At 47.8% G+C, this 25806-nt stretch overlaps 3 protein-coding genes across 4 annotated transcripts in view; 1 reads left to right on the plus strand and 2 right to left on the minus strand.

The window, feature by feature from the left end:
• Positions 1-793: 793 nt before the first annotated feature.
• CUNH3orf33 (chromosome unknown C3orf33 homolog) lies at positions 794-5517 on the minus strand. The gene is made up of 5 exons (XM_033000101.2): positions 5407-5517; positions 5258-5317; positions 3390-3543; positions 2455-2615; positions 794-2016 (listed from the first exon to the last, which is right to left on the minus strand). The coding sequence occupies exons 1-5, from the start codon at positions 5485-5487 to the stop codon at positions 1744-1746; spliced, it is 729 nt and encodes a 242-aa protein (XP_032855992.2). The 5' UTR covers positions 5488-5517; the 3' UTR covers positions 794-1743.
• Positions 5518-6612: 1095 nt separating this feature from the next.
• Positions 6613-20261, minus strand: SLC33A1 (solute carrier family 33 member 1). 2 transcript variants are annotated; one of them, XM_033000040.2, is made up of 6 exons: positions 19428-20261; positions 15205-15395; positions 14367-14551; positions 13219-13336; positions 12173-12388; positions 6613-10493 (listed from the first exon to the last, which is right to left on the minus strand). In XM_033000040.2, exons 1-6 carry the CDS (start codon positions 20179-20181, stop codon positions 10326-10328), a joined length of 1632 nt encoding a protein of 543 aa, XP_032855931.2. In that variant the 5' UTR covers positions 20182-20261; the 3' UTR covers positions 6613-10325. The 2 variants fall into 2 exon arrangements, with proteins under 2 accessions (XP_032855931.2, XP_032855933.2); XM_033000042.2 differs by lacking the exons at positions 13219-13336; positions 15205-15395.
• Positions 20262-21418: 1157 nt separating this feature from the next.
• Positions 21419-25806, plus strand: part of GMPS (guanine monophosphate synthase) — a 28203-nt gene continuing 23815 nt past the window's right edge. Inside the window, exon 1 of the mRNA XM_033000043.2 lies at positions 21419-21628. Coding sequence (XP_032855934.2) covers positions 21602-21628 — 27 coding nt within the window. The 5' untranslated portion in view covers positions 21419-21601. The remainder of the gene's footprint in view (positions 21629-25806) is intronic.

A 25806-nucleotide genomic window follows, 5' to 3' on the forward strand; every position in this document is an offset into this window, starting at 1 on the left:
CCACACCTCACCTCTGCTCACTAGAAAAGTAGCATGCGGTTTCCTGAGACCTTTCACCTTTACGGTGGATTTTTGTGATAAATCCCCCTATGACTCATGTACAAAACAGAAGCTCAAAGTCCAGGTAAAATTATATCTAACTATTACAGGAAAAAAACTGTCATAACTGCACAATTATGCCAAGTTTGGAAAAGCTCTTTTGATTTACCAGATGTAGGAACAGGAATACTTATAATCCCCCATGAAAAGTGGATTATTGATGCGATTGAATTTGTAGTTTTGCATTAAAAGTCAACTTTATGTTTTGCTTATGTCCAAGTACTACAGCAGTGGTTGGCCCAGCCCTCCAGTGTACAATGCACAAAACCAGATGCCTCACTTATTTACTTTTTTTTTTGTTTGTTTAAACAGGCAGAGATACCTGTTTTCCAGCTCCTGTTGAGGTCTGCCTCTGCCCCCAGAGCTGCTTCCCGCCCCCAACATTGGTTTCCAACACTGAAATTCATGGCGAGCTGCTCACCGTGCTTTGCAAAAACCAGCCTCACCCCAAGAGGACGCAGTAGCAAAAGTAGTAGAGAAGCACTGACATCTATTCCTAGCTGAGGAAAAGCTGCTTTTTTTTTTTTTTTTTTAGGATCTCAGGATTCACAATTTTGCCCTGAAAAGTCAGCAGAGAAAATGATGACACTGCAACTAATTGTCAGACAAGCGATGCTCGGCTATTAAGATTTTTTTGTACCGCACTCTTCTCTCTCATATTTCATTGGCAAAGAATCAGACAGAAAGAAGGGAAATCTGTAAAACACTTCATTTTAAATAAATAGTGGGGCTCTGGGAGGTTGCACAAAGATCAAGTGCTTGGTATATGAAACATAACAATGAGCATAATCTTTATTCTATTTACAAAATAAATAATACTACACTCATATACTTAACATGCATATCAAAAATAAAACAAGACTTTAAGCTCCTCACACAGTACGATCCACCTTTTCACATTTCATGTTAAAGTTTTATTTTCATCTAATTTTAGATATTTATAGAACCATCAGAAAAAAAACAGCATAGGTCTTTTGTCTTCAAGTGAATGTTGTCTTCTAAAAATTTGGATTACTGACATACTAATTTATATTCTTTGATATACCAAGTGATTTTGCTTTTCCCCTGAGAAACTTTAGTTGTTATGACCTTATCAGCTTTTTTAAGATCAACTGTAACAAACTACCTCTTACATCGGTAACAACGAAACCCATTATTCAAGAAGAAAGATTTTTCAAACACAGATTATACACAGAAGTAGCATAAAACCAGAATTCAAACAAAATGCTGGTGTGTAAACATAGCACGAGTTTTGCAAAGGTCTGAAACGGAGTTTTCCATCCCCTGTGGGCTATGACACGGAAGAGAGAAGCATTTAAGGCCGTGCGCTGTAACTAACACTCTGCACCTCCTAAAAACCGGGCTCTCCACTGCTGGGTAGGGAATTAGCAGGTGGCAAACTGGACAACTAATTTGGGACTTCACTGTGGAAGAGGTCAGCTTCAGAATGTTTTCATTTGTGGCGTGCATATTACTACTAAAATTCCATCCCACACGGATTATAATACAGCGTTAGGAAACTCCATGGGGTTTCCGTTCAAGACAGGGACCCTCAAAATTATGGCAGTTTTTTACCATAAACTTCTACGTTACATGAAGCACGTAACGTAGGTAGCTGGTGTTCCTCCAAGCGAGTCTCCCTTTTTACCTTGAAACAGAGCTTCTTACCCAGCTCGCAAATTGTTTCAGTGTCTGTACAAATTTGTTGTTGTTTATACGATCTCTAATTCTCTCCGAGTAGCTTTCTTCTTTCCATATTCCTTTATTTTTCTTCAAGGCCTTTAACTCTGCTCGAAGGAGCCTTTTCTGAAGTTTCCAGTGCAGGCGGGAATCGTGACGCAGTCCTTCAATATGTGCTGTCCTGCCAAGCCCTTGCCTCAAGATCTCTTCATTTAAGCACACGCTAAGAAACTGACCCTATAAAAAGGCACGATAAATGTGATATTCACCTTTAAAACAGTTTTCTTTATTTTGTGTCAGCTCTCTCTGAGGTACAAGCTTTACTTGTGGCTAAACTAACTCCGTCAGAACGAGTTAAAAATTGAGATGAACCCAGCTGACTGCTAATACTAATGCAAGACATTTGTGAGAGGACATCCCATGGACTAAACTGGAGGCTAAGCCGGACTACACAAACAGCCTAGCACAGCCCGACAGAGAAATACACTCGTGTCACAAATCGGTCTGCAAAAACGCTGGTCTTGAAATCGGATTTATAAGTGCGACGTTTAAAATTTATACCAAGATCGAGAAATTATAAATGACATTCCTTCAACGTAGCGAGATGGCTGTGGTAATGCAATTCGGTTAAAGTCAAAACTGCAGATAAAAGTCAATTTTTGCCGCGATATTTACCTTATTTACTAAAACAAGGCACTCGAGTGCCGAGTCCTCCCTCCCGAGAAGTTGGAACCACACCATTTGCTTGGGTCTCAACTCCTGCCGTAACCAGGCCGTGCCGCTGGGAGCCAGCTCCACCCCGGCAAGCCTCACCAGCAGAAAACCTTCCGATTGCCCTGGTTGCAGACAGAGAGAACTTCCTTACTGACCGCGGCAGCCGAAGGAAATGGCATGCTGTGCACAGCCCCTCAGCTGCTGGTAATCAATTCACATCCCTGGTCTTTAAAAAAAAAAAAAAAAAAAAAAAATCCATTTTAGTTCCCCAAAGCACTACTTAGTAGAAATTAAGACTTTGGGGCCATCTCTCCTTCAGTAAAAAAAAATTAATTCAAGATTTCGTCAGTGGTTGAAGCTAGTTTGTTTTATTTTGCATACAAATAGAAAGAAGTGCTTGTTATCTGAAGGGGTGGAAACAATAGGCAAGAAGCACCAGGGTCTGCAGGTATTTGCAAAGCAAACCTGTGACTCTCAGACTTGATGGAAGTCACAGAAAAACTTCCCAGTGAGAATGGGTTTGTAAGGAGCATGGCTTTGCACCCCTAAAGCGCAATCCCAACAGGGCCTTTTTGCCTGGAAGGGGCTGAGCTGTGCACGCAAATAAGCGGCCTGTGCGCTACCTTTTGCTGCCAGAAAAATATCACGATAATGATTCTTAGGAGAGTATCACGATAACGAGGCTTTATTAGCACAAACACTGGATTGGCAAGCTCTCCCCACAGGTCTTCTCGCGGTCTTTTACTCCCCCGTTCCCCACCTGTAAAGCACAGAAAGCCCAAACGGCAGAGCCCGAGCTGTTCCTCAGCCCTTCCTCGCACGCCTGCCTGCTCTGCGCAGACACACCGAGAACAACATTCCGTTCCTACCCTTGTTCTTCACCTACTTTTACTTACATTTTCTCTGTATCGACGTGAGGAAAGGAACGCTAATGGGAATGTGTTCAACTTCCAGGCCTTCCTCGGTTATGCGATGCAACGTTCCCCTCAATTTCACATTCTTTTCTACAAACGCCACAGGTATATCCAAGGCGCTTGTAAACTTTGTTGTCTATTGATGGGAAGAAGAGCAAGACAGTTTTGGTTTGTTTTTTTTTTTTTTCTTTAATATAGAGCTGTGACAATCACATGAAATCCAACCTCTTAAACTAGTTTGGCAAATTACAGATCGATTTTGAGACTGCATGAGCAAGTATATATACTTAATAATAATCAGCTGCAGAAGCCCTTCCGTGCCAGCCCTTCCAGACCCTTCGGGATGTTCCCTGTTTGCCAGGACTTGCAGTATGAGGGGTGGGCATGAAAGCCGGGTTTAGAGAAAGAACAGAAACCGACGCTTTTTTGAGCAGTGCAGACGAAAATTCACTTGATTCAACATGAAAAGAGTGTTTTAGAAGTGGCCTGAATGGTGCCAGAGTAGGGGTGAGAGGAAGCCAAGGCCTGGTTAGATGCGAGCAAAGAACAGACACACTGGAAACAAAGGTGGAGCAGGGAGGACAGAAACAACACGGGCTTTGATAAGGGAGTAAAAGAGGAAGGGGACAAAAGCAGGTGTACACCCTGAACAGATCACAAGGAGATTAAATTCGATACCACAGCCCTGGATTCACGGAGGATTCAAAGGGACAGTTACACGATCTCCCAGGAAAACAAAGCTCGGCAGCAGCAAAGACTGAGCCACCTGGTTCAGGGGGTGGAGAGAGAAGGACAAGCACTGGGATTTGCGGAACTAACAGGGATTTAAAGCCACCCAGAATTGAAGCCACCGGGGTCATGAGGTGTGACTGGACGAAGCTTCTCGCAGGCCACTGACCTACAGAGCTGCAAAAAGTGTCCGTCTGCTGGAAATTAAAAAAGCAAACCACCCCTGGCCTTTCTCCTGTATGTTGTTTATTCAGTAAACACCTTCCCACTTGTGATCCATACGGTCTCCCGCCAGGAAAACAGAAATCCAGGACCTTGCAGGCAGAAGGCCTGAAGGTTTTTACAAACAGAAGTTTGTAAAACTTCTTGTTCCAGTCTGATCTCATATGCCCTGGAAGCTCCAACAACCTGGTTAATACAAGCCCTTGGATTAAAACAAAACCAAAACAAAACAGAACAAAAAAACACACAAAAAAAACCCCAAACCAGCAAAAGAGAAAAAAAAAAAAAATTCTGTTAACATTTGTAGTTCAGACTTTCTGGTAAAATTTTGAAGTAAAAACTGTACACAAATGTTCTCCCATAGCAAATTGCATTTGGAATCGGACAGAGGGAAGACCAGAGGAAGCTATTTTTTTAAACAGCTGGAAGAAAGGGGGAGAGGGTCGCTGCTGCCCGGCCCTTTGCCTGGAGCTGGTGGGGAAGCACTGGCACACGCCCTGGTCCCATCACTGCAGGAGGCGAGGGACGGTTTAAGCTTCTGGTTAAAAATAAGTCAAAAAGCAGCTCTGTTCATGGAACTGCGTAGAAAAGAGACGAGGAAACCACCTCCATTTCTGCGTATTTGGCCTGGAGGCGTGAGATGAGGACGGAGGGGGGGGGGGGGGGGGGGGGGGGGGCTGCGCAACGAGCTGGGGAGTTCGGGAAAAAAAACAAAATAAATGAAAAAATGGGTGGGGGGGTGGGGTGGGGTGAGGAAGGTGCTTCGGTTCTGGCCGCGGAACCGCTGTTTGGGAGGGGACACGCGGGAACCCGGCGCCGTGGGCCCGGACCCTTCAGCTCCCCCCGGCCCGGCAGGGAGCCCCGAGAAGCCCCCGGCCCCCCCCCGGCCCCGCACTCACCATCCGCACGCTGCGGGCCAGCACCAGCGCCCCGGCCACCGCCATCCCGGCGCTCAGGCTCTGCGGGGAGAGGAGAGCGGGGCTCAGCGGGGCTCCGCGGGGTTCCGCGGGGTTCCGCCGGGCTGCCCCCCGCCTCCCCCCCCCGTTACCCGCAGGAGGGTGAGATGCGAGTCCCCCCACTCGGAGAGACGGGCCAGGCCCTCGGCCGCCCCGCTCCGCCGCTCCGCCATGGCCGCCCGCCCCCAGGCACGGGGAGGGGCCGGGACAACTGGGGAGGGGCCGGGGACAAGGGCGGGACAACCGGGGAGGGGACACCCGGGCCGGGACAACCGCGGAGGGACAACTAGGAGGGGACGGGGACAAGGACGGGACAACCGAGAGGGGACGGGGACAAGGGCGGGACACGCGGGGAGGGGACACCCGGGCCAGGCCGACCGGGAGGAGACGGGACAAACGGGGAACCGGGGCGGGGACAACAGGGGAGGGACAACCAGGAGGGGATGGGGACAAGGACGGGACAACCGGGGAGGGGACACCCGGGCTGGGACAACCGGGGAGGGGACACCCGGGCCGGGACAACCGCGGAGGAACAACTAGGAGGGGACGGGGACAAGGACGGGACAACCGAGAGGGGACGGGGACAAGGACGGGACAACAGGGGAGGAGACACCCGGGCCAGGCCGACCGGGAGGAGACGGGACGAACGGGGAACCGGGGCGGGGACGGGGGACAACCGGGACGGGGCCGACAGGGGAGGGACAACCAGGAGGGGACACCCGGACCGGGACAACCGGGGAGCGGGACACCCAGGACGGGACAACCGCGGAGGGACAACTAGGAGGGGACGGGGACAAGGACGGGACACGCGGGGAGGGGACACCCGGGCCAGGCCGACCGGGGAGGGACGACCAGGAGGGGACACCCGGACCGGGACAAGCGGGGAGGGGGACACCCAGGACGGGACAACAGGGGAGGGACAACCAGGAGGGGACGGGGACAAGGACGGGAGACCCGGGGAGGGGACACCCGGACCGGGACAGGGGACACCCGGACCGGGACAAGGACCGGACACCCAGGGTGGAGAGGGGACACCCGGGAAGGGCCGGGACAACTGGGGAGCCGGGGCGGGGACCGGGACGGGACACCCGGGGAGCCAGGAAGGGGACAGGTACAAGGACGGGACAATCGGGGAGGGCACGAGACAAGCGGGACGCGGATTTTAGGGTCGGGCCCTGCAGGACGGAACCGAATTTCAAAGCAAAGCTCCGGCAGCCGTGGGCGGGCCGGCTCCGGGCAGGGCTCGGCCTGATCCAAAAAAAAATAAAAAAAAAAAAAAAAAAAAAACAAAAACAAACTTTGGAACATTCCGCTATTCAGCACTGTTGTTTATTCCTCTCCCTTAATTCAAAACTAACAAATATTCGTCATTCACCACCCAAGGGCTCAAGCCAGCCCTTTCCCCCAGCTGAATCAAATGCCCATCTGTGCAATGCACCCGTATGGTCTTCAAAGAAATACAGGCGTTGTAAGAACATAATCGGACAAGGACATAAAACTGGATTTACGTTTACACAAGTCTTCCATTTCAGCCCCGTTCTGGGTTTCTGTATTGAACAGGCCACATACGAGACGACACCGATAACAGCCACAACTCAGGATTTCAGGGAGAGAGCAGATTTAGTTGGGCATTTATAATCCAAGGCAGCAAACCCCACACTTGAATCAAAACTTTTTCTCTAAGGTTCAGACTAAAACAATTCTTAAATTACCAGCTATGTGGTAAATTGGGCAAGGAAATACTACTCCTGTTTTGTTGATTTTTTTTGTTCTGGTTTTTGTTTGGTTTTTTTTTTTCATAGAAGGCAGTAGTTGTTCACTTTATCTACTGGATGGGAAGATTTTAAGATTAAGTAACAAAAATAGAAATAGTGCAAAACCTTGCTTTCAGCAAAACCGTAACTTATCGCCAAACAATTTGGACGCACGCTGCCAACTTTGCTACAATTTGTACGTTGGCTAAAAAACTAAATATTGCCAAATGTTTGGGCAAAATGCTAAATATTGCTACATGCTGCTAAATGGTGGGACAACGCTAGCTTTGCCTCAGCAGGGGTGGGTTGAGAGTCGGGCAATATCGCTGTTTCGGAGCCTCAGCCGCTCCGCTCCCCGCCGCGGGGGGAGGCTCTGCCTTCCTCAGGGGAAGGACTCTTGACTTCCTCAGCGACACAACTCTCCTCTTCCCCTATTTTATCTGCTCAAAAATCATCTGAGCAGCCACCCTGCGAAACCCGGAAGACAACGGAACGAGAGGCTTTTATGGAAAGGGAAGAAGCGTTGACAGCCCCTCCGGCGGCCGTCCCGGGGGCCAAACGCCGGGCGGGTGGTGGAGGGATCCGCCGGCGGTGGGACGGGCAGGGCCCTGGCACAGCAGCAGCTGGGGCACCTCCCGCAGCTCAGCTTTGCCTCCAGCCCCTCTTTCTGGGCGCTGGGCTTGCCAAAGGGAATTTTGGAGCGCGGGTGTTTGCCTGCTGAAGGCAGCCTTGGGAAACAGCAACGAGGGGCTCCGAGGAGCCACGGGCACCGCGGGGCAGAGCCGGGCTCCACCTCTCCTCCCCAAGCCAGACCAGGACAAGCCCTTTGCCTACAAAAATCCAATTTCTGCCAGGCAGGACACGGAGCCCCGGTACCATCCACCATCTCCAGTTCCCAGTTCAGCAACAGACTCACCAGGAAGAGGTTGGGGTGCTTCTTTCTTCTTGTCTTTTTAAAAAGGTGGGTTTGTTTGTTCGCTTTTTTTTTTTTAATGTTAAAGATATCTACGCCTACAATAATTCTAATATTTCAACAAAATAAATTATTTCACTTTAAAATAGCATTGGGAGAGAAAAATTAGCAAGACCACAAGTTTACTGGTTCATTTCAGCAACCTGCTAAGCAGCTGGTATAGCAGCAACGTTTCTGACTTGCATTACAAAATAGCAACCTAGATTAAAAAACTAATCCATCAATTGTTTCTCTAGTTTAAAAGAGGAGACAGTTATTTAATCTGAGTCACACTCCATACCCATCACTACTGATTTGGAGTTTATGTTTAATTTTGATGTGGTTGAGATCATCTAATACAGTGATAAGCAATCTGCAACCCATCTTTATTAACACTGGCACCTTCAGAAATAGTGAAACAAAATTGCAAAGTAAAAAGCCAATTCTAAACCACCTAGTCATTTCATTTCCCGTATTCTGCACTTGAGAATTTTTTCCTGAAAGTCAGAAAAGTTAAAAAAAAACTTCTCTAGGTACAGACAAGATGCAGTTAAAGCGGCCCATTGCTCCAGTAAAGACCCAGAACCGAAGCGCCTCGTGCTTAGTTAATGCGGTGAGGGGCTGTAGGACTGGAAGATGAATCCACCTTCGACTACAAAGCAACGACTGTTTCTCTTTGTGCTTACACAGAGCTGCAACTGGAAGACTTCTAGTTTGGGGAGTAAAACCAAAGTGACTGTATTTAGCTCGCTGACTTTGAAACAAAATTGTGAGCCCGTGCTGCGGTCTTCCCACTGAGCGCCAAGGGGATGAGGGAGCAGGGAGAGGGGCAGGGACAGAGGGGGAGGCAGCACTCGAACACACCGGCCTCACCTGGACACCTTCTTACTCCTCGGGTTATGCAGACACCTTGTACACACCCGCACGGCACCTCTAGTCAGTCAAAAGCTGGTAGGGATTTACTTTTTTCCTGAAACATACAGTAACAAAAGATCCACAACCCCCTCCAGAGTTTGGACCGCCAAGCTCGGGATGCAATACTTCCAACACTGACAAGGCAAGAAACACGGAATGGAAAAGAAAATCATGTACCTTCCAAAGGTATTTTTAATAGTTTTCTTTTTTAATAATGATGTACTGTATACATCCAACGGTGTCCAAGTGCCCCCTCTCTAGGCGCACAGTACGCTTGCTGTACGTCACTAAGGCACTCGGGAGAGGAGTGGGTTTTGATAAATGCAACAGGAATGTTTCCACTACACAGCATCAGTAATAAATTTCCGTAGCAGCTCTACCACAGGATTTAGCTCATCTGATTTCTGTGACAGCAAGTCGTACACGGACTCACTGGGAACTTGGCAAGTTTGGTCATCACCAAATCACTTTCAAAGGCACTGATCATCTTTTCTTCCCCCTAGCTGGGAAAAGTCACGTTTTTCCCACTGATTTTGAAATTGAATGTTCAAATTTTAGTGCCGTAGAGGAGCCAACACTATCAGTTCAGGCCCTCAACCAACCACCGCTGCCGGAAGGCCGGCGTGCCCCTCTGCGGAAGCCTGCTGTGCGCTCGCTGCTGCGCCACCCACCTGCATCTTCAGGACTCAGGGCGTAGAGTACTGTGCGGTACTCAAGTCCTACCTCACAGCAATTTTTCATCAAGTTCCTTGAATGTAAATCAAAATGCTTTGAAACAGCAGAAATAAATTAAACAAAGGTAATTTGTTTATAAAAATATTTTCTTATAAATCTTTAAAGCTTATAAAAGCCAGAAAATACACTTAAAAGAATCTCTGAAACATTTCATCCTTGGAGGTGTGGTTACAGTTCAGAAAGTGAGAAGAAACAAAGCCCCCAGACATCTTAACGTTTCTCTTCCCACAAGGAATTCCCTAGTACAACACACTTAACCTACAAGTCCAAATGCCTTTGACATCCTTCCCTGGGTCAGGTCATTTCTCTTTGCACAGAGTTGGAACTCAGCGGGCAGCGCTGCCGTTCCGACAGACGGGCAGGGTTAGCTTTTCCACAGTTAGGAGATGGAAATGCAGACCAGGACTCGGAAGCTAGAGCTCGGGGATATGTATGTAGTACGTAGGTGGTATTTTTTAACAATTACTTTCTGAACTTACATTTCCCTATTGGGAGGGCAAGTGGTATCACATACAAACATACCACTGGCTCTGCCACCCATTTTTTCAGCGATATGGCATTTAAAAATACCTATTTTCCTGTTTATTGATTATGGGATATGTCTCTGTAATAAAACTAAAATGACCTTGCTAGTCCATCCAATATTTAAACTGCATCAATTGGTCCTCTTGCACTTCCACGAAGACTGTCCTTCGTCCTGCAGCTTTTTAAATTTTGGCCCAAGTAGGAACCACCAGCCAAATCCCAGAATGACGCAGACGACAGATTCCACGTAGTAACCGTCCAAGGCCGTCACACAGGAGCCACCAGCTTTTGTGCAAAGCTGAAACACAGAAGCAGAAGCTGATGCATTAAGCACTCTCTGGGAGATACAGAAACACAGACTTCTAGAAAGCAGGCATTAAATATCCACTGTTTTTTACTTGCTCGTGACTAAGTATACTTGCTTCCTCTCGCTTGTTTCTTATGGAATTAGTAGGAAAGGCTTTTGAGCTTACCATCAGTATGAAAAGTAACAAAACAGTTATAAACCATTTGGGAAATGGAACATATTGGCCCAAGGGTCTAACTCAAGAAAACAGAAACTGTCCAGCTGTCTCAAGCTGGCCTGGAAGTGCAACCACGGTTCTTCAAACCATGAAGACCGAGATTTTTTTTTTTTCCTAGCCATCCAAACTGCTTTTTTAGAAATTATACCCTTGCATCTCACCACACTGAATCTGCAAATGGACAGTACAAAATGCTGCACATTTCTGGGAAAAACATGCCCAGAATGTTTTTTAATTGTAGAACTAGAAGACACAACCTCCAGCATTTAAAGGGTAGGTGTACAGCACACGATCGTTTCTGCTATTGTTTTGCTTTCCATACTGCTGTAATCCCAGGATAAATCAATCCTCTGAGTTGAGGCTCTGCCAGCATTTTCATTATTCTGAGACGTGTCAAGGTCAGATTAGGAATAAGAAGGGAGTGGTGGTGGAACATTACCAACTGGGAGGATGTGAGAAAAGATCAGAGGAGTGAGGTTAAAGGAAGAAGGACTTGAGTTCAGTAAATGCCCAGGCACAGGGAACCTAATTAGTGGCAAGCCAAGGAGAGACAGGTTGAAAAAGTGCATGCTGCAGCAGTTTCCCCTCTGCAACTAGTAAAAACTGCAACTCCACTTCAAACAAGTCACGTCTGAGTCCTAGAACACTTTGTTTATTTAGAGAACCTCCACATCCCAAAGAGTCCTGGCAATCAAGAGTGAAATAAATCGCAGTCGTGAGTAAGGAAAAAAGAAAAACCCAACAAAACCCCCCAAACATTTCCACTCTTTCAAACAGTTGCATTAAATTTTCTCGTTTGCTCCTGAGAAGGAGAATTTGAAACCTTGCTTTGCAAGCAGATTTGTGTCCTGCTGTTTGATCTGTGTACAGCAGCACAGCACGTTCTTTGTTCTCTTCCCCGGGACTGGGAAGGCAGCCAGTCACACCACGCAGTTTCACGCGGAAAGTGAAGATCAAAGACGGAGAGCAAAGTAACATCACAGGAGAAGGTATCAAGGTATCCGGATAGGAAGCCTCCAGAAAGACAGAAGGAACAAAAACCTACCACAAAACTTCAGGGACTTGGGGGACAGCCGGCCTGCCAAGAACAGAGCGCCTAATCACACAGCTCTGAGCTTCGCAAGGTTTACTCTCCAAAACGTAACTACGGCCTCCTTACACCGCAGAGAAAGTGGCACCAATCTAGTGCTTCAACCGCCAGCTTCTCATCCCAGCCCAGAATGAAACAGGCAAGACTCTGCGACTGCAGATCTTTGGGAAAACGTTAGTTATATTAAGAGGGTACAGATAAAAACAGACTTGGTTTTATCAGACAGGAAAACGAGCTCAATCAGTGGGAGCTTTTAAGCGTAAACTCTGCACTGCGAAGGTTTTCAAAGGTGAAAAAGCAGTAAGAGAAGCCATTTCATGGAGAAATAATTGAACGGAGGCCTTCACAGCCTCCAACACTTACTTCTGCAGCAGCTGTAGTTCCACAGGTCTGTTCCTGGGCCCCAGCACACTCTTTCACCGTGAGTGGGTCCACAAGCCAGAGCGCAACGGTGGAAGGCCAGTTCCCCCCCAGGTTTGACACAGTATTTAGGAGCGTCATGTAGGTCCCTCCGATCAGCGGATCGCTGACCTTGGCGTTGAAAGCCATGATGGCAACATACATGCTATACAGCGTGATCTGCGGGAGAGGTAAGGAAACCCACAGGGCAGTGAAGGTCTCCCCAGTTCCAGGCAATGACAACTAAAAACCCTAATGTAAAAACAGTTCGAAGGGATTACTTGAAGTTAGAAACGTTGACTGAAAAAAAAATGCCAACGGCTTAAAATTGCAGAAGAGAGGAAATACTTCTGCAGTCTGCCTCTCTACTAACACCAGGAAGTAGCATTGCCACTTGTCTCAAGTCATGCTGAAATGGATTCTGCCTCACATGCACAGGTATGACTTGAGTTATCAAACTGAAGTATAATAAGGCCCACTGAAATGGCATATAAAAAGAACACGTCCGTGTTTAAAATCAACTCTCAAGGCACTGCATATATTTTAGTTCTGATCCAAAGCCCAGTTCGTACCAGGCGTTTGTTTTCCGGGCCTTCGGATCATTACAATGTTCTTCCAAAATCAATCAAGTATTTTTTCTAGGACCGGGATCACATAAATTTATGGATCTGCAAAATATGCACAATCATCATCATGTCTATGAAACTCAGCAGAATGTTGGGATTCCTCCAACTCCATCATGCTTTTGAGCTTCTGGGTTTGGGGAACAAAAAATAATCTGGGAAACAAAAGCAGATCTGGTCAGGTAAAAGGTACTCCCCAGAAGATATCCAGTGGAGCATGTGGAAGAGGGAGAAATAATACTGGCAAGAGTATCGGAAGAAAATACAGCCATAAACGGAATTCTAGTGTAACTGAGGACAAAAGCAGGCAGTGGCATTTATAGTCCTCTTGGCAATCAACATGAGACCCCCCCCCCCGCCACCCTTCCCACATACAATGTACGTTACCTGATGTAAAGCATAACTCAACAATACTACAACATAGTAGTAGACAGGAAATCCTCCTTCATGTTTCACTTGAGGAGTCCACCATACCAAAAAAGCAAATTCCAGACCAAGCAGTAGTCTGGAGGGGTAAGAAAGAGAATTTGTCATTCAAGTAATTTTTCCCATGTGTTTCCTTGATACAAAGCAACTATCGACCGTTTATATATACAGAATACATTAAAACAGTTTGTATCTAAAAAAAGTACAACTATTTCTACCTTAGGTAGAATTAGATATTAAATATTTGACAAGCACTGAAACTGTCAACATTTTATACCTCAACAATTTTGTCTTCCGTATAAACATAGTTCACTGCCAGATCTCCTATACTAGCTTTCTCCCCTGCTCCTTCACACAGAAGTTTATTTTTGTAGAAAGCAATGCATAAGATATCCAACCAAATTTAGCCTGAGCAAGATCTACCCTTGGTTGGTTGGTTGTTTTGTTTTTTTTTTTGTTTTTTTTTTTTTGTTTTTTTTTTTGTTTTTTTTTTTTTTTGTTTGTTTGTTTGGGTTTTTTTTCTTTTTTTGTGAAAACATACATAGTTGTATAAGAACATGTTGAAGTAATGGCTACCCATTACAGACATGTTACATGATTTACTGAGTAACAGCATGAGGTAATTTGATGGATTAATTGGGTTTACAATTCCACAAGCCAACTCCTGTATGAAACACTTAACACAAATAAAATGTCTCCTTGTCTGCATCAGCTTAACTCAGCTTCTTTTACTCAGTGAGCTCAGAGAAGCACGAGTCCAGCAGATGCACCAGCTGACCCATCCGGGTGTTCTGGCACCTCATCTTACACAGTCCCAGATCCAGCCAGAGCGATCCACGAATAAGGAACTACCCACACGGAGTAAGAGCAGGAGAGCACTGCTCTAATGCTGTCGTATGTGCATCTTAAACACACCTCACGCTCTGCTTTCTTATCTATGATACCACGGGAATCATCTTCAAGGCACAAGACACACAGTTCAACTTACTTGGAGAATTCTGACATACCTGCTTGTATCGGGAAGTTAGAACGCTACACAAGAAATCCTCTACTTGATCTGAATACACAAATTACTATCTTTCTATAAGATGAGATTTGTTTGGTTTTACCTGAAAGGCATGGCTTTGTAAAATGTGTTCAGTGGCTGGGGGCCTGCTGTGTATTTGCTGATAATCAGAGGCAGTATTATCTGTAAAGGAACCATTGGAACTGCTAGCAGAGCCAAGTGCTCTTTCGGGACTCCCTCTTCCACCAGTTTGAGTCCTGTTACAGCATCTGCTGCTGAAAATCCAACCTGCAAGACAAGTTCGACAAAATAAACTGGGGAAAGCAGTGATAGTTTGGCTAGGAATTCAGTTTACTCGGTATTAAGTAAGTTGAGAAATGTGATCGAGTCCAAGTCACCTCTGCCTCTGATTTGATTTCCAAGGAAGTCCTGAGCCGTGTCCTACACTTGCATGCTCCTACTGTCAGCAGTGCCAAAACTATACCAAGAACACTGAACGCAGCAATGACATTCGTGCTCGTGCCTTAACTGCTGTTGGTATCCAGTGTGGCCTACAAGAAGCCATGGAAACCTAGTTTGTACAGACTTGCGGATTCTGGAAATAGTATTTAGGTTAAAAGAAACACTTTCTGTCCTTTTAACTGCAGACTACAGAGTCTGTTTACAAATGTTTTAAACCAAATTACTTTAACACTAGATTGCAGTCAAGCTTCTCTTTAATGCTTGGGTGAACTTACAAAAGCTCAAACAAATGTCTTCTGCTGTATAGCCCTTCTTGGCACGATGATATAAGCAATTCTGTTTCAAAAGTCATGTGAAAATTCAGAACTCTAATGACAACCACTAGCAAAACTAAGAAATAAGTTACATCGCAGGGACTCAGCAAGCTTTCAGACTCCGATATCATCAGCATCTAACAACTCATACACACATTTACTTACTTTTGCTGTGAGAATCAAGAGACAGAAAGTAAGCACTGCTGGCATCTTGATTATTGAGAATAGCAGCCTGTATGTATCAGTGATGCCTTTTGTTTCCTCTTTTGTTGGTGTTAGTTCTTTGTTTTCCTTTTTCAAAAGGGCAACTAGTGTAGTGGTAATTAAAAAGACAGCTCCCCAGAAAAACAAGAAATCTGGAGGGTAGGAAAAAAAAAAATAATTAAATCTTTCTAGCAGCCATCATCAACGCTTCATTAACAATTCACTGAGTATCTAAAATGCAATTATTTTGCAAAAATATAAACCTAGTAATAAAAAATGGAATAAAAACATTACTCATTGACCTTCCCTAAAACAGGCAACAAAAGCAAAGCACAAGCACATCGCTATGTACAGTCACTGACATTGCTCTTCCTCGCCCCTCACTCTATAACCACGTTTGCTCGAGATCTGAGACGGAAGAGCGGCAGCAAAGCGGGTCCCTTCCCTGGGGTTCTGGGTATTATTGCCACAATGAGCATGTCAGAGGAGAAACAGAAACAAAAATGAAAGCTTTGAAGGATTACACATACAACCACTAAAAGCTGATAAAGGAGAAAAAAACCCACCTTCCACATTTAGGAGATGGGGGAAAAAACTTCAGAGGAAGAAATCAGTCACAACTCTCCAGCTGATTTACTGTGTAGCCCTGTAACCATTCCGTGCCTCAGCTCTGTATTCCCTACATAATACCTACCCACCATCTGAAGGAATCAAAGATTTATACTTATGAGTGTAAAGATGGCCTAAGGGAGGTTCTTACACTGTTTTAAAGAGTCACTCAAATATGTCTGTTTTCAGCAGATATTCTACTTGCTAACTTTTAAGTGCTGTATTTTAAGCAGATATTTGCTAAATTGTGGATCTGAAGGCAGTGATAGTAAAAAACACACCAATATTTTATGGCAAGTACTTTTTGAGTTAGTGAATTGATTAATCTATAATAATCCTATCCTCTACCTTCATGAAAGAGGCAAGAAAGAACTCAGTAGCATGCAGAGGGTAAGGCCTTTTATCTTCCTGGTCACTAGCAACTCCAGAAGCCTCACGGTGACTTGAAAGCAAGCAGCGAGGGCTGGTGAAAGGGCAAAGACAGTGCAAAGATTTAGTCAATTATTAGCTGCTTCTTATGCACCAGAAGAGAACAAGTACAACAAGCATGGAAGAAAACATGGAAAGACTACTTTAGGTGTATCCTACCATTCTCAGTGTAAAGATAAAAAGGCATTTCAAACCATTTTCTGCTGCTTCCATACCAGCTACTTCTCCCTCTTCTAAAGCAAATAAGATCTTCTAACCAATGCTGTCAGCTTGTTTTCTCCTCTGTTAAAAAAAAAGGCACCCTGATCTATTTTTTAAGTAAAAGGTGAATTTTCAGAGTCATGTTATCACAGCTACTGTCTACAAAAGACATTCAGGAGTGGTACTCTAATAATAGCACTGAGTGTTATCACCGCAGTGAGAGACCTACAGTGCGAGGACGGGAATAGAAATAGCTTTGAGCATCACTGCATGAATACTCTCGAGCAAGTCACCCCTGGCAGCTACAGTACAGCAGTGCAATGGCTGGACTAGCAACAAAACAACACCAACAACAAAAAAGCCATATATAATAATGCAGAGAATTTTTTTGTGTGTGTGGTTGTAGGCAGTTTACACAAAAATACGGTATTTGAAAGGAAGCGTACCTTAAAGTCCACTAACAGGCTAAAAGCAAAGGAACTTTAAAATCATAGTTCACGCAAGGAATTTCTAGCGCAAAGTTTCTGGTGTCACCATTGCTGCCTCCCCCTGTCCCTATTTTGTCTCTCCCCTACACTATCACTAACAAAAGAAACCATTGTGTTGGGGCAAAGCAAACTTTTAAACTAGATCAGGGACTGACCAGGCTGGAAAAATAACCACCAGGAGGTGTGCACAGGGGTACAGGTTTTTCTGCACGATGGCTTTAAGCAATTCTACAGCCACACATCCCCTCCCAGGAGAAAGGGCACTCTGCAGTCCCTGGCCCAGGTACGTTTGGGCTGCCCTGGGGGGCACCTGCTTCCCGCACTCGCGCTTCACCTCTCTTCCTTCATGCTGGAACAGGCATTCGTGTGACTGCATGGCGAACTGGACAGGAATCAACAAACCTAGTAAGCTTCCCCACCCTCCCTCCTTAAAAAAAAAAAAAAAAAAAAAGTGATTTGAACAGCAACATGCTAAACTCATACATGCTAGCACAAACAGTAAGCCCAGTGAAATCTATTCCTCATTTTCCTCTCTAGAACTTTAGCCTGAAACTATATAACACAGCATTTGTTTTGATGAACGGTTTTATTTTTGTTCATGGTATTTCCTGAAGTTAATGTGAACACAAATGCTGTTGCTTCTCATCAACTTGAAGCTGACTTGGGATCACAAAGCTGGCACTCAGCCTACAACAAAAGCATTCTGAGATCTGAACTGGCAAAAAACTATTCACTTTTTCAAACTGTGAAGTTTTCTGCTGCTTTAATTGCCCAAACGGGCTCATCACGAGCCCCGTTACTACCAGTGCTAGGACCAGAGAGCCAGTCTCCTCATTTCAGGGAGCTGGTTTACAGTACTGCTGCTCCACAGCTCCTTCGGGAAAAATGTGGACACAGCAAATTGTGGCACACAGTCACATGAACAAGGGAACAGAAATTTCTTTCAGCCAGTTTTACCAGCCCAAAAAAAACATATCCTGCAACTATAGTGTCAGAGTTATTTGCACTTCTTAATCCTCCCAGGTTAGCACTCCAGGACAAGTTAAACAGGTTGCATTGGTGTGTTTTAGTTTTGGGATAACGTGTGTTTTGTTTTGTTTCTTCCCAAAGCCAGCACTCCTGTAATAGTAACAAATCCATTTATACAAAACAGTACTGCGAAAAGAAAACAACAAAAAACCTGGACAGTGGAGGTAAGTATAGACAAACCAGCTCTTAACTACACTAGTGATATGCAAGTTGCATCAGCAGTAAAAGATGTCAGTGCCACTGCAGCAAGAGGGAAGGGACATGCCAGCAGCGATGAACTAACTACACAGTAAGGGAAAACAAAGGAAAGCAATAAACCAGCAGGGTCACTTTGAGGACTACTCTCTGCTTGTTGACATCTAGACCACACACGGGATTATCAACAGGAAGGAAAGAGGAAGACTAGTTAGCAATTGTGATAGCTGCGCAGACAAAGTAAGTAGAGCAGTCTTGGAAACTGATAGCTGGATTTATCGATAAAAATAGGTACAGGATAGAAAGCAAAAACTAGCCTTTAAACAATTCAAATCAGTTTTGTCATACCTTTTCTCTTACATGATACAGGCAGAGCAATCAGTGTAAGAGAGGGAAAAGAAATGAGAACCATGAGAATTTACTCTTCACTGCTAGCCATGGTCACTTTGCGACTGCGACCACAAGTGGTGCCAGTTTTCCCCATCCTCCCATAAGATGAGCTGGCTAAGCTCAACCTGGCAACCAAAACACGTGCATTTTAAGCATCTTCTAGGCAAGATGCCTAACATCAACCACCACATGTAACCTTTTTGAAAAAACCCCCAACGACCCCAAAACCCACCAAATAGAAGACATCCCTACACTAACAGCTAGTTACGGTTGGATTGCAAGGCTCCATTTAATTCAATAAAGTAAAACCAAAACACCTCTTAATTTACTAAAATATTGCCTTCCTTCAAAAATTGGCTATGTGGCCAACCCTAAGCACTTGTCATTTGTACTTCTGTGAACAATACCATCTTGGAAGAGTCTTTTTTTTTTTTCCCCCCCCTTTCCTTCCTCCCAGAAGGAGACGTTCTTAAAAGGCCTCCTCAAAAACAAGCACAGCTTTTGATTGGTTTGTGTTTTTTTAAACAATAATCTATTCCACAGTCATTAAACTGGGGGGGAGGGAAAAATATTTCTCTCCAAAGTGCTTAAGTCAGCCAAGCTAATGACAAGGCAGGTTTCCCACACTATTAAGGCCAGAGAAGACTGGAAGTTCACGTATCAGAGGAGCCCGCCAGCCTCCGGGCAGGCTGTGCTTTCTCATGGGCCGGGGACAAACCCAACCGCTCAGTTCACAGCGCCAAACCACCGCTTGCTCTGAGCGGAGCTTTGGTCCAGGCTCAGGGAAGAAGCATCCCCCATCCCAGCATCAGCACGCACAGGCCAGCGGTACCCAGGCAGTACCTGAGAGGGTAACAATCCCTTCAGGCTGGGGCTGGAACCGTAGGTACTTGTTGCAGAAGGAGGCCGACTCGAGGGCCAGGAAGAGGACGTTGCCCAGAAAGTAGCCGGCCGTCTGGCCCACGGAGTTGCAGGTGGAGGCGTAGCCCACGTTCTCCCTGGACAACATGGTTAGGGCCCAGCCGTCCACCGCAATGTCCTGTGTCGCTGCCAGGAACTCGAAGAGGAAGAAAGTCACAGTGAGGGCCACCACGTCAGGGCCCCGGCCCTCCCCGTCGCCCAGCAGCACGTCCACCTGGGTGGACATGTAGATCATGAAGATCCCCAGGACATACTGCGTAGGCACCAGCCAGGACTTGCGGCGGCCAAAGCCCCGCAGGTAGACAGCGTCCACCAAGGGGGCCCAGAGCAGCTTGAGGCTGAAGGGCCAGAAGACGAAGCTGAAGAAGGCCTGGTCGGTGTAGCTGGCGCTCTTGCTCTGCAGGATGAGGGGGACGCTGCCCGCCAGCCCCAGCGGGATGCCCTGCAGTACGTACAGCACCAGAAGCAGCAGGATACTGCCCAGCTCCGCTCGGCACCCCCGCGCCCCCCTCACCCCCGGCTCCGGCGGCAGCAGCGCCTCGGCCTCCCCGCCCGGCAGCCCGTCCCCGCAGAGAGCCAGGGCGGGCGGCGCCTCGCTCCTCACGTCCAGACAGTGCTGGTGGCTCCCGGCCCGGCGCTGCCGGCCGCCCTCCTTAGCCGCGATAGCGGGCGACATGTCGGCGACACGGCGCGACCGAGGCGTGAGCGGGCGCCACCGCTGAGGAGACGCCGCGAGCCGGCCCGGCCGCCGCCGCCGCCGCCGCCCCGCCCCTTCCGGGCACGCGGCTGCTGGCGTGGCTGCGCCTCATTGGTGCGCCGCGGAGCGACGTCAGGCCGTCGCCCCGCCCCCTCAAGCCTGAGGGGACGGAGCGGGCGGGCAATGGCGGCGGGAAGGCCGGGTCCCCGGTGGTGGAGCGGCCGCCTCGGGGCGGGGAGAGGGGAGAGGGGAGCCGGGAGCCTCCGGGCTTCCCCCGGGCTTCCCCCGGCCCTGCTGTGGGTCCTCAGCAGCGCGCACCTCCGAGGCTTCCAGCCCTTCCGCGGCGGGTGTGCGCCCGCCGCCGGCCGGCAAACGGGGGTGTTGTGCCAACGGTAAATACTGGGTGAATATGAACAACAACGTTCCATTTCTTCTGCCATTTGGCTCCCCTGTGCTAACACAAATACAAATCGGTAAGAACTAAAGTAAGCGAGTGTTAGTTTTGGGGTTTTTTTCTTCATTCTTTTACCCATTCATACAATTACATGATAATTAGATCGACAGAAAGATCTAATGTGTTTCACTTCTATTTTTAATACTTGAAGTATTCTTCATTTTTTTTTTTTTTTAATTTTTAAAGGACCCACGACAGCCATAACGCAATTAAGGCATTTAGAACAAAAATCGCAAACTTACATAACCCTTAGGACAAAATTGCTTGACATCTGACGGTGGCACCAGGTACTGGTTTGTAATTCCATCTGTAGCTTGAATTCTTACGCTTATTTCCCTCTAAGAATAGTAATAATTTTAAAAGCTCGGAGAAGGGTATTAAAAATATTTTGGGAGCGTTATAGGGAGACTTTCGCTGATGCAGCTGCTTCCCTGAGCGTCTTTTGAGACGTTGCACCCGAGCAGAAGTCGCGCTTTATTCCCTACCGTAGTGGCGCACAGAAAACCCACTTATTCACAACACGCAAATATTTACAGTATACAAATACAATAAACCTCCGTTCCCGCCGTCATTTGCGGCTTCAAAACGGGCAGAAATGAGCCCCTGCCGCCCAAATCCCGCCAGCCGGGTTGTGCCGCCCAGCTCGGGGAACTCAGCCGGCCACCGCCGCTGCCCACCCCACCCAGAACCCCGAAATCCCACTTTCTGACCCCAAACCGCCCGGCCCCGCGCTCCGCCCCTTCCGCCGGAGCGCGGGGCCGGGCCGGGCCGGCTCCTCCTCCCCTCGGCGGAGGCGCAGCCGGGCGGCATTAGCTCATCGCGGCGGCGGCGGCTCCTTCTCCTTCGCGGCCCTTTCTTTCCCCCGCCCCGCTCCCCGCTCCCCGCTTCGGGGCCGCCCGCCGCTTCCCGCCGGTCGGAGGCGGCGCCGCGCCCCGGTCAGCCCCCATGGCCCTCTGCAACGGAGACGCCAAGGTCAGTGCGGCCCGGGACGCTGCCCGCCGGGGCCTGACGAGCGCTTTGTGCCGCCGCTCACCGGGCCGGGCCCGGCCTGGCCGGCGGGCACATGGCGGGGCCCCGGGGAAAGGGGCTGCGGGCGGGCCGGGGAGCGGGGCCGGGCGGCCGTGGGGACGGCGGGAGGCCGGTGCCTCGCAGCCCACCGCAGCGGTGGTGCTGAGGCAACGGATTTATTTCGCGCCGTGCGCGTGTGTTTCGATGGGATTTCTGTTTATTTACTTACTTACTTATTTATTAACTAAAATATCGCCTCACGGCGTGGCTGAGCCTTGCGCGGCCTGCGCTGCCTCCGGCGCCAAACCCAAAGGCGGGGGTGCTCCCCAGCACCTCTCCCAGTACTCAGCCGCGCCGTTTCGGGCCTTCCGACGAGGACGGTCGCTCCTGGAGCTAAATTGAGAGGAAAAGTTGGTTTTCGGAATCTCTTTCCCTGCCCTGGTCACCCCCCCCCCCCCCCGGGGTCGTGCTGCTCCCTCAGCGTCGTCCCGTGTCCGGTTTGCGACGACGGGGGCAAAAAGATGTGGGTCGGCATAGCTGCTGTGTGCTGGGGGTGCCAAAATGACTCCTGGGTCTTCATAAAGCTGAAGTTTTTTCTCAGTAACGCAACTTCTGAACTAAAACCCGACAAGTTGTCTCAAGTTGCTTCTGTAGTAGGATAAACACCTTGTTCTATTTTCATCTAGTTTGCAAGAAAACATGGCTCTGATGGGTTTTTTGAAGTGCTCAGTTGGTCCCTGCTTAAGTTTTATGTCGCGCTTTTCCCTGACCGTTCCAATCCCCTTTCCTGGCTGGGGCTGCTCCCGTGGGCTCTTCTCGGAGGTGGTTGCACCCCGTGCTAGCCGTGGGATGCTCAGCTCCTCTTCCTCGCACCGTGCTCTTGCAGGAAGCGGCTAACAGAGCGGTTTCTGCAGGGGGCCGCGTCTCAGCAGCCATTGGAAATCTACGTGTGACTTATGTAAATTAAAGTTGCTCTGAAATAAGGGGCTGGGGGCTCTTGCATCAGTCTCGGGGATTGCCTGAGTTTGAAGGAGTTACTTCCCTCTTATACTCTGAAAAAACAGGAGTAAGTGTTCTACCTGCTTAATTTTAATACCACAGGGAAACAATTAAACTCTTGTAAAACCTGTGCTGGCTTGAAAGCGCCAGATCAAGGCTCCTGGTTTAGGCTTGTCCTAAGTTATTAGTGTGGGTGAAAGCTCAGGGCTGAGGGCTCGGACAGAGGGGCTGCTGCTGCAGACTGGGCTCTGCTGGGTGATTCTTGGTGCTCCAGAAGATGACTGTTCAGTATGTTAATGTGTTTTATAAATTGCACTAATGAAAATCCCGCGAGCGTGTGGGTGTGTGAAGTGCTGAAAAATTCCCTGATTCTGCAGAAGTGGGCTGTTAGGAACCTGCAAACTTCAAGTGCTACGTAGGTACACTGAGGAATAAGATACGCGGTGTCCTTAGCTGGTAGCGCAAGCCTGATGGCAGGTTTCCTACCACAGCTCATTATAGAACTCATAATTGCATTTTTTTTCTTTTGATTCAAAAAAGCCCAGCAGCCATGGGAGGGTTTTTTTCTTCCATTGTTACCAAGTGGTAGAGGTGAAATGGTGGATTGAGGCCGACCCTTGCCGTGGTGATATGGTTGAGGTGGCACTTGGGACCTTGGTTCCAGGTCTCGGGTCCGTGAAAGAGCAGGCAAACAGCAGTCTGGAGATACAGCGTTTTGATAGCATAATCACTTTGTTTTGTCAGTCATAGAGAACAGTAGGAATCCTTCATGTATGATGTGGTTTTCAGGGTGACTTGGGATTTAAATTTGCTGAATACAGACTTTCCCCCCGCCCCATCTTTCTCTTGGCGTACACACGTTCCAGTCTGGTTTTAGTCCCGCTCTCAGGACAAGAGAACGGTGCCTCTGTCTGCTCTGCCCCAGTGCCTGAACCGCCTTGGACAGCTGTCAAACCAGCTTCGACAGAAGTTCTCAAAAATAGCAAGGTTTCTAGATTTTTGTGAAAGCAGACCAGAGGAAGACAAGGAACTCTAGTTATACCCCTACTGAGGGGAAAAAGAGCTTTTATTAGAAACTGGAGAATCCCTGCTAGGAAGAGGTGCTGGCTCCATAAACCCCGTCCTTGCAGCGTCTGGGCTGTCTGGGATCCTCTTCATCTTTCTCCTGGCGTGCGTATGGTATACAACCACATGAGCTAAACTGCCATGTTGGCTGCACGTTAGCAACATCTGTTCCTTTTTTTGATTTTATTAAATGAAGTTTCCCATGTTAAATTTGAGTTCAAAATCTTTACCCTTGGAACTGTGCCTTCAAATAAATAAAGTCAGATCTTGGACTGACTGACTGCCTTTCTCCTTCCTCCTTTTCCATGTGATTTACGGTAGCTTTTCTCCTGGGCTCTCTTCAGAGCTGAACCTCCTAACAGTTCTAATTTAGCTCAAAAGTGAAGTACAAAACCTCCTCTGACAGTCCGTGTGGTGACAGTCGCCTGCGTTAACCCCTGGGACGGGGCTTGCTTGGAGGTACGCTGGGGATGCGCGGCAAGGTTGCCTACAGGAGAGGAGGACAGTGGGCACCTGTGTAGTACTGGGAGAAAATTATTTCAGCCCGTAGTTTACTCTAAGCCCATGTCTAAGCAAGGAGGAAGTTATTAGGCCACCAATGGAATGATTTTTTTTTTTTTTTTTTTGTTTGCTGAGGTGCATGTTGCCTTGCTCATTTTACATGTTCCCAGTAAGATCTGCACTGCTCGATGGATGCGGTGCTTTCACTGGATTTTAGCCCAAAAGCCCTTAGCATCATCTGAGGAAAAACCTTCTGAACTATGGTTAGACACTGGCTTTTGAGATTTTGGGGAGGGTATTAACAGACTGCCAGCAAAACTTGGGCAACGAGCTGTTACTTGAAGCCTTAAACAGCCGTCTTTCAGGGCCGTGTAAATGGTTAAGATGTAATTCTAATGCTGAGGCAGCTGTGTGTGAAAGTGTTCCTCCGCTCCTTGGGCGAGACAGTGCTACGCTCCCCACGAGTGGGGAAGCAGGGACGGCTCTGTGAGGGGGTTTGCCAGAGCTCGGGCTGCATCCTCCCATCTGGGTGACCGCAGCCTTGTCCGGCTCGTTCCTGTGACGAAGGGGCATGTATCGCTGTCCTGCTTTCGCTGAGGAGAACGGAGGAAGGTGCAGGTTCATCTAAGATACAGACTTATGCCGCCTTATGTGACGTATCTCCGACTACTCCCAACGTAACTTTGAGCTCTTTTTGTTTCTACATGCATCTCCCCCAGAGCTGTTGCTTGGGCCCAGCTCACTATACCTGGCTGCTCAGAGCAGCTCGGTGCCTTCAGGGCAGGATGCTGAAAACGGGATTTATTTGCTAGCTAGAGATGTAAATGCTCAGCCATCAGTCCAGCTGAGCTGATGCCAACAATAACTTGGATTTAGTTTTTTCTTTTTTTTAATTGTAAAAGGTAAAAGCTGCCTTCACAGAGTTGTACTACTTTCTTCTGACTCATTCTGCAGGTTCTTAAGGGTGATCTGCAGGTTGGGAAACTGCTGGCAGGCGGGACCCATCCATGCAAGGGCTGGCTGTGTACCCGGGACTCCGGGGGGGGCTGCTTACATCCCCCCCTGCTCTCTGCCAGGTGGAAGCGGACAATCTCAGACACCAAGCCGAGAGGGCTGCAGAGCTCTGTCCCTTCATGCTGCAAGCTACAGCCTGTCCTCTGAAACAATTAAAGACTTTTAGTAAGAAGTAGCCCTGCGAGGAATAGCGTTTGCCACAAGATGGGATCAGGAGAGAATGAGGATGTTGGTCTTTCTCGCAAGAACTGCTAATTTAGAAATTGCTACGTGAAAATGCCCAGGATTACTCTAAAAGTGATTGCCTCCCTTCTACTAGAAGGGAAGCAGTCCTGGTCACCTCTCTCCATCTGACCTCAGGGGGTTTGAAGGGGCGTTTGCTGCTGAAGTCCTCTCTCCTCCAACATGTGCCCTTTTTGTTGTGTAGCCCAAGATTCAGGTAATTAAGAGCTCCCTGTCAGGCACACTCAGCTACCAGCCGAAGGAAAGAAATTGAGTAACTGACTCTAACGTGGATTTAGGCTTTTGAGGGATTTGGTGCTATTTTTTTTGCTTATGTCCTT

Source organism: Tyto alba, unplaced genomic scaffold (assembly GCF_018691265.1).
Source record: "Tyto alba isolate M040663 unplaced genomic scaffold, T.alba_DEE_v4.0 Super-Scaffold_10, whole genome shotgun sequence".
Taxonomy (NCBI): Eukaryota; Metazoa; Chordata; class Aves; order Strigiformes; family Tytonidae; genus Tyto; species Tyto alba.